The sequence below is a fragment of the Clinocottus analis genome, unplaced genomic scaffold, assembly GCF_023055335.1.
Source record: "Clinocottus analis isolate CAN_PGR_092001 unplaced genomic scaffold, fCliAna1.0.p SCAF_8, whole genome shotgun sequence".
NCBI classification, from domain to species: domain Eukaryota; kingdom Metazoa; phylum Chordata; class Actinopteri; order Perciformes; family Cottidae; genus Clinocottus; species Clinocottus analis.
Genome location: NW_027176240.1, coordinates 19,213,606 through 19,221,343, shown reverse-complemented (window position 1 = coordinate 19,221,343; position 7,738 = coordinate 19,213,606). Strand labels below are relative to the sequence as shown.

Sequence of the window (7,738 nt, the reverse complement as noted above, 5' to 3'; positions counted from 1 at the left end):
CCTATACTTTTTTCACAAGATAATAAATAAGTTAAATAGTCCATAGCCAGTTATGCACAGCTATGTATATCACTCAAAAAACAGCTAAAAAAATATATATTCAACCATCAGCAGTGATTTCCCCAAACAAACCCAACTCAAGAGTGCTTTTTATCCAAGCAACGAACTAGACTAACCAAACGAACCACTGGGTGGCGCTAGGAGAAGACAGGTCTGGAATGGAAGTTGAAGCTTACAGAGAAGAAAAAGAAACACTTTAATAAAAAGAGGGGGGAAATGTTACTTTGAGTCAAGGCATATTCTTGGCAGGATGGGAGGAAATCTGAAAACCGCTTACTGTCTCTTCTTCTTGTCAAGTCATGTTAACCCACACATCTAATCCCAGGAAAAAGTGTGGCTTGCCTGATAGAGCAAAAAAAGGGAGAGAGAGAGAGAGGGGGGGGGGGCTGCCATGAAGCCCTTGGGCAAGGCACTGATGGAATGCCTTCTGTTTGCTATCAAAGTTTTAATACATCTATATTACATACAAGGAGAGAGGGAAAAAATACTAATCTAATGCCAGGTCAAGGACACTTAAAATGTTTGAAGCTTTATTGATCCCTGTGGGTGAACTGCCCTACTCTTGCCCTCCCTCCAGGGAGGTCAGAGCAGGGTCAGCACACCTGGAGCTGGTAGGAATTCAATGTCTTACTCAAAGGCACTGTGGCAAGGTAGTTGCTGCTGAAATCGGGGTGCAGGGCCCAGGGCAAAGTTGGGCTTAACCGGGATCCTCTGCTTGAAGGACAGTCAACCTCACTCACTGAACACACGTGGCTCTTCAAATCACTATGCCTGACCAGTCCATAAATCCATATGAAAAAACAAACAAAACACAAAAAAAAACAATTAGTCATCTGAAATCGACAGCCTGCTGAAGATTGGCAAACGCCTTCCAGCGTCCAGACTCGGGGACTCGGAGCCGCTGAGGCTCCCGGAAGAGCTGAGGGACCCGCTCGCATAGCTTTCCCGGTCAGAGAGCGAGTCTGGTGGGCTGGGAGGAGGCTCGAACACTGGCGACTCGTTGAGGCGACGCAGCGCCTGCAAGTGGCTCATGTTGTACGTCGGAGGGGATGGCGGGCACGCGCTGCTCTGCATGTTCCCGTAGTAGGCACTGGTGGAGTGGTTGTTTGCGTACCCGCTAGGGGTGTGCACAACCAACGGGGCCAGTAAGGCTTTTAAGTCCTGTCCAGGAAAGGAGAAGGCACTGTTGATGCAAGACACAGAGTTGGGAGAGAGCACGTCCTCGTAGAAGCTTGACGTGGAGGTGCAGGAGGAGGTGGTTGTGGGCGGCGGCGGGGTCCGGGACATGGGGCTGTCGAGCAGGGGAGACTCTAGCCCGTGGTGGGTGGAGAAGCCGGAGAAGCTGAGGCTGTGGTGAAGCTTTGGTCTGTCCCTCTGGGTGTAGCAGAGCTGCTGCGGAAGAATATCCCTCTGGCTGTAGCCGCACAAGTCGCGAGCCGACCTGGACTCCCCTGCCTGCATGTTAGCGTTGGCGGCCGGAGAGGGCCGGCGCTCGTCGGCGTTGTGGATAAAGTGACACCGGGGACCGTACGGACAGAAACCGATGGTGTGGAAGGTGCGGCAGGGCTCCGTTTTGTACTTCGGGTGGCGGGACAAGCTCCTCAACTCGTGGTAGCCGTGAGCGAACTGACATTTCTCCCCGTACTTGCACGATCCGTTTTCCTCGAAGGGCCGGCAGAGCTCGGTCTTGTAGCGGGTGGAGTTGATCTGAGAGCCGGGCTTCTGCTGCAACACGCCCCGGTCTCCGTTGTCGCTGTAAGCGCGGTCGCGGAACTTGTTCTCCTTGTTCATAAGGGCTGTGGTGCTACTGTTGCAGGCCGGCGTGTTCTCCTTCAGACTGCCGTATGAGCCCATTGAGTACTTGTTGCCGTTGTTCAACGCCTCCAAGTTGCTTGTCGAGTTTCTGCGGAAAAATCCTGGCGTGAAGGGGCCACCGGAGCCCGGAGTCGTGACCGGAGCCCCCACCGCCTTTTTGTCCAGCATGCTGTTGATGTGCAGGGCGTTCATGTTCATGCTTTTATCTGGCTATAGGAGAGAAAAGAGACGAGTTAGTGATGCACGTCTGGCACACATGTACTTACTATTTTGACCACATGGAACGTTTAAGGCGTAAACATGCTTTGAAGTCAGAGCGCGCTCGTTCGGCTCACGTTAGCGCTTCACCCCAAATGCAAGATTTCCCCATATCTTGTCAAACGTTACCTTGTAAAGCATGTCCATGTCGTAGAACGCAGACAAGACGGTTGCAGACATCTCGTTTCCCCAAGTTTGCTGTCGCACTCCCTCTTTCATGGAGGACCGACCAGGATCCTTGAACGCGACGTGCGGAAGCGTTAGTTTGTGCCACGACTGGTTTTGGTTGAGGGAAAAGTTGCTTTTAAAAGTTTGTGTGCAGTTTAAGTCCGCATGAGGAGGAAAGAGAGAAAAAAAGTGGGGGCGGTGGTATGGAGGGGAGTAGGTTTTGTATTGTTGAGTCGTAGGTGGCTTTATGTCCTCCCCTCGAGAAGCGCTGAGCCAGAGTGCTGCACTGTGCGCTCGAGCCTTTTTGCATGGGTATAAATGCCTGGTGGTGGCCAGGGAGGGGCGAACTGAAGTTTTGTAAGGAGCCGCCTCCTCTCCCTCCCGGAGACAACTTCCATTCACCGGTTGGCCGCCTACTCTCTAACACCACGCCTTGAAATCCAACCCCAGCCTCCTCCTCACAACCCGCTTAACTTTTCTCTCTCTCCCCCTACACTTTTTAAATCACACAACCAATTTTGTGGAAGTTTGTTTGTCGTTTTTTCTTTGGTTGACTCTCTCTGAGAAAGAATGTAGGAACACATTAGGGTGACGTCTACTACGCATGTGAACGTTGAAACTCTCTCTCTCTCTCATTTTTTTTTAGCAGCAACCCACAACAAGCAGCCTTTTCCTGGTCCACTACACGTTTTACGGCACTGACGCGACCTACTTAATTGTATTGTCCTAAAACTATACATTAATTATATTGACTCCACCTCGGGATTAGAAATCGCTCACGACCAACATGTCGAGTCATTCTAACCGCAAAGCGCATTTGCTTTGGTTAATATCTTTTTGAGCCACTGAGTTCCAACCAACGATTTGCCTCCCCAATCTCAGCTCAGACTGCAGGAATGTAGCCTTCAATCCAGCACCGCAGAGCAACACTGCCCCCATGAGGGCAAGATGAAAACTGGGTGGGGGGGAAAGACTGGGAGGTCCTTGATGGGCGGAGCTGGAGCAAGATTTCAAGGCCTATCCAGATGCCATTTAGCTCTAACTTAAGCTAACTCGTCTCATCCTGAGGTAACCTTCTCAGGATGGCAGAAAATGAACTACTGTAGGGTTTTGGTTGGAAAAGCGGTGATTGGAGATTAAAAAAACAACAAGAAGGGGAAATAGCAATAGGCAAAAAACAAGTGACATAAGAGCTTGGAATCTACTACTACCAACCCTAAAATAAGTCTGAGGGCTGCCCTAAGACTATTTGCGCTTTGCCAGTTGTGATAAATAGTTTAATGTAAAGGACATACATGGCGAGGCTCCTCAGAAAACCTTCATTTATTTTTTTTGGGTATGTTAAGTTGATCAAAAATATTACATCAGTTTTACTGTAACAGGGCTACAAGAGAGGCAGAAGGTCCAGTTGTACGGCACACACGCACACACACACACACACGCGCGCACACACACGCCTTAACAATTCTGCACCTGGGTTGTGAAACTTGAGCCGACCCGCACAACCGTGTCAGTGACGCCCCCTCCCATTGAGAGGAGCGCAGGGACTGAGCTCTGGCGACAAGTTGTTGTTATAGCTTCCCCAACACAAACTCAAACAACATTCAACGTAATTGTTGACATGCAGCAAGAAAAAAAAATAGGACTTGAGAATCAAAAGTGCAGTTCACAATGTTTAATTAAAAAAAGACGACATTGAGAAACAGTAATCGTACAAATTTAAAAGATATCTGGTAATCAATGAACATATGTAAGACAAGCAAAATGTAAAAAAAAGAAAAAACTAATCCCGTTTCCTTCATTTGTTGTGTCAGTGAAGCATTTATCTGATACTTCTTTTCCGTTTCAATATTAGGAACCTTGATTTGCTTACCAAATTCCTACACTAAAAATAATGAAATGAAAAAGTCAAACACTGGTACCTCCTTTACCTCAGCCTCTCCAGTACATCTAGAGCCAAAATGGCCCTCTGGTGCTTCAGCACCAGCCGGGCATGCTCCATGGTGGAGGAGAACTGGGGCAGGGCAGGGAGGGAGTTCAGGGCCCGCTGAGAGCTGAGGGCCTGGGTTTGGGCTAGAGACACCAGCGCACTGATTCGGCGGACCTGGTCCAACTCTACAATTATTGGGGCTCCGGTCTGCTTGGCGGCCGGGACGAGGGCGCTGATGTGTCCGTAAAGCAGCTTTACCCATTGGACTGGCTCGGCCCACAGGTTCAGATCGCCCTTCTCGAAAAGGAAATCTTCTTCGTCCTGGTCACAAGCAAAATGGGAATATTGTTACTGGAGTTATTTGTATTGTTTTTGGCCACTTTGGCAACAGAACACGCTGTAAACAAAACAATTATAAATTTGATATGACAAGAATTTTAGCAAACTGTTAGCTATTTACTAGGGCTGGGCAAGTTAACGTGTTAATATTGCGTTAACTTTTCAATCCATTAACGGCTTTAATTATTTGATCATGCGTTAACTGCATTTTTTTTGGCTTTTACTTTGAAGGCGATTCATTTAGGTGCGCTTCTGTAGTCTCACCGGACGATTTGCCGATTAGAGCCTGACGTGAAAGCACGTATTGTTCTGTGGTTTCTGTTCATTTGTTTGTAGTTTTTAACTGAAAACCAAAACGATCAGTTCAAAAACAGAACTAAAGTTATCTAAGGTTGTGTTTCCATTCAAATGTAAAGCTGATTTTAAACAAACTTTTGAAATGTCGACTGTTTTATCAAAGAAAACTAATTTGGCTACAGCTTAGTTTGGTCCGACGATGGCGCTACTTGCTACTGTTATGTCACGTCATGTATTGTCCAATGTGTTATGTTGTCCGTAGAAAAAACACTAAAAAAGAAATTATCTGTTACTTTGCTCACCGTTACTTTAAAAGGCCTCCCAGCGGTTTAACATTGCCGCCTTGAGTAGAAACTCTCACGTAGAAACTAGAGACCAAACCAAACGGGCAGCTACACAACAAGTGGCTGGAGAGCAGAAACTGTGACGACTCAAAGCTCTCCGTCGTTTTGACTACTCCACTGTTGTAAGCAGAATAAAATGAAGGCTGAGCAAAAAAGTGCCTTCCGTCCCTGTAATCCCCACAGACGCCGAGTTTAGACCAACCCCGAATCACAGGCCAAGTGCCCCGAGTGGAGATTTTACACTCCGTGCATAAATGTACTACTTCTGCCCTGGCAGCTAAGGAACAATCCGGGGTATAGCTCTGACGGCCCTTCATGGTTGTCCACCATCACGCGGCGCAGACAGTGTGACACTTCTCAGTGTTCCCGTGCACTATTTGCAATGTTAGTCGAGGTCGCCAAGGAGACGTTGCGTCGGCTTCTCACCAGACCGGGGGCGTCTTCCGCAACCTCCTCCTCCTCCTCGCCAGGTTCTTTGTCTCCCAGCAGCCACTGCGTCAGTGCGAGGACACCTGCCACCGTCTGGCCACGCAGCTCGAAGAGGTGACACAGGAGCTTCACGCCCGAATCCAGGGCCACGGAAGGACACACGGACACACTGGTCACATCTGAAGGGGCAGAAGAAAGGACACGTGTTTGAACAAGCGTGTTCAAAGAATGTCTTCGGGCCGACAGCAGGTTTTTTTTTTTGGGTGCATGTGACTGTGTGGAGTTTTTCCACCCGTAGCCAGCTTCTGTTGTCATTAGATGTCCGCTGATATTGGACTTCTGGTTTGATTAACCTTTAGTCTGGAGTTCAGCTTTGGAGTGACCTGAGGACCTCGGTCCTGAGATCTAAGGAGGTGTTCAAGCTCATTATGTGGAAAGGTGGCAAGGAAACAACCGAGAAAGATTAAAAAAAAGAAAAGAAATTGTAAGAACTGAAGAAGATGCAGAATTCCCATTTGAGATGAAATTTAGAAAGAGAAAAAAAATGTTGAGATGTACTTTGAGTGTGGAAAACATCTCACAACATTTGTATTATTTCTTGTTTCTTTTTATTTAGCAGACAAACAAACACAAGTGTATTGCTGCCTTCCTTAAAAACTGGTTGAAAACTACAACTACGCACATGGAATCTAAGTTCTTAGTAGCAATGAGCCAGTTAGAAAAACTAATGACCTAGTAAATCAGGCAGGGTGCACCGTTAAAACTTCAGTATTAGCTAGTACAGACAAGGAAATAAATACATTCAATAATTTTGTATAGCCCAAAATCTTAACCTCACATCGGTTTTGGTAAAACCCCCCAACAGCTCACATATTAGCAAGCTACCGTTTCATTTAATCATTAAGCTAAACTGACTGTCATATCTAACTAATTCTGAAAATCCCATCTCTCCAAAAATCATTTAGTTTTTGAATGTACTGATCTATTGTGAATCTGTTCTTAGTCATACAATAGTATGACTCAGCCAAGTACAAACCTTTTTTTCTTGATAGTATATTTATTATTAGTATTAGCATGACTCACTTCTGAAAATGATTAAGATGGTAACTGGATGGATATGTGAGCTGTATTAAATATAATATTAGCATTTCCCAAAATGAAACAGCACAATGCCTTTACTGGGCTTTGAAGAGGTGGACACATGTAACAAATAGAGTAAGAAGTAAGTAGACGGGCCCAAGAACGCTGCACCCACCAAGTTTGTTTTCTGACACTCTACAACCAACTGTTTAAAAAAAAAAAAAACGCGCCTGATTTCTTCCACCAGCCCAACTGTTGAAGTTCAACGTGGTTGTTACCTTGCCAAGATCCCTACAGGAGGAACCCCATTTCTCTGCCAATGTACGGCACATTTGCCCCCACAAGCACCGGTTTCTCACCTGGTTTTGTACAGGATTGGATGTGCATGTTGAAGCAGACCCAGTTAGCCAAGTATTGTGTGTTGGCATGAAAGGAAAAACACATCACCCGTAGTGGCATGAAACTGTATCCAAAATAATTAAATCCAAATCTGACTAAAAACTCAAACTGAAATAATATAATTCTCAGATGCAGGAAAAACAATTGTGCAAGTCTGACACAAGTCTAAAAACAAGGGAGCAGGGGGACCATTTCAGGCAGCAGGATTATCAAATATGAAATAAATATTCCAAAAATATAATCAGATTATTGAGCACCTGCATGTATAGAATTTTTCACCACCACCTGCTGCTTTGCCCCAAGAAGTATAAATAAAGCTTGGCTAACTGTATGATCCAAACTTGAGTGTGTGTCTGTGCATGCGCACGCATGTGATGTGCAGCTCTTCTGGGCTTGGAGGCCTTTCAGAGGAACAAAACCATAACGCACACAGCCGACCACCATCAGGAGATATTCGAGTGGATTCATAAGGATCCTGCTTATAGAACCAACATGCAACGTGCACGTGCCTTTTCCTGTTTACGTTCAAGATAATAGATGTCGGAATGGATCGCCCGCATGGATGAGTATGACACTCCCGTGGTTCTTGCATTTAGTGACTCAATAACATTTTAAAGAA

The 7,738-nt window shown here is 46.3% G+C and overlaps 2 protein-coding genes across 2 annotated transcripts in view; both read right to left on the bottom strand.

Annotated features, from left to right (window-relative positions):
* Window positions 1–577: 577 nt before the first annotated feature.
* Window positions 578–2,613, bottom strand: zfp36l2 (zinc finger protein 36, C3H type-like 2). Its single transcript, XM_068567287.1, has 2 exons — window positions 2,263–2,613; window positions 578–2,085 (listed from the first exon to the last, which is right to left on the bottom strand). Exons 1-2 carry the CDS (start codon window positions 2,350–2,352, stop codon window positions 886–888), a joined length of 1,290 nt encoding a protein of 429 aa, XP_068423388.1. The 5' UTR covers window positions 2,353–2,613; the 3' UTR covers window positions 578–885.
* Window positions 2,614–3,369: 756 nt separating this feature from the next.
* thada (THADA armadillo repeat containing) overlaps window positions 3,370–7,738 on the bottom strand; it is a 78,566-nt gene continuing 74,197 nt past the window's right edge. Inside the window, exons 37-38 of the mRNA XM_068567288.1 lie at window positions 5,638–5,819; window positions 3,370–4,552 (exon numbers count right to left, since the gene is read on the bottom strand). Coding sequence (XP_068423389.1) covers window positions 4,229–4,552; window positions 5,638–5,819 — 506 coding nt within the window. The 3' untranslated portion in view covers window positions 3,370–4,228. The remainder of the gene's footprint in view (window positions 4,553–5,637; window positions 5,820–7,738) is intronic.

Bases quoted from the DNA above. Each gene is read 5' to 3' on its own strand.
- zfp36l2 (XM_068567287.1), bottom strand. From the start codon at position 2,352: ATGAAAGAGGGAGTGCGACAGCAAACTTGGGGAAACGAGATGTCTGCA. The intron at 2,086-2,262 runs GTAACGTTTGAC...TCTCTCCTATAG, and splicing joins ACATGGACATGCTTTACAAG to CCAGATAAAAGCATGAACAT.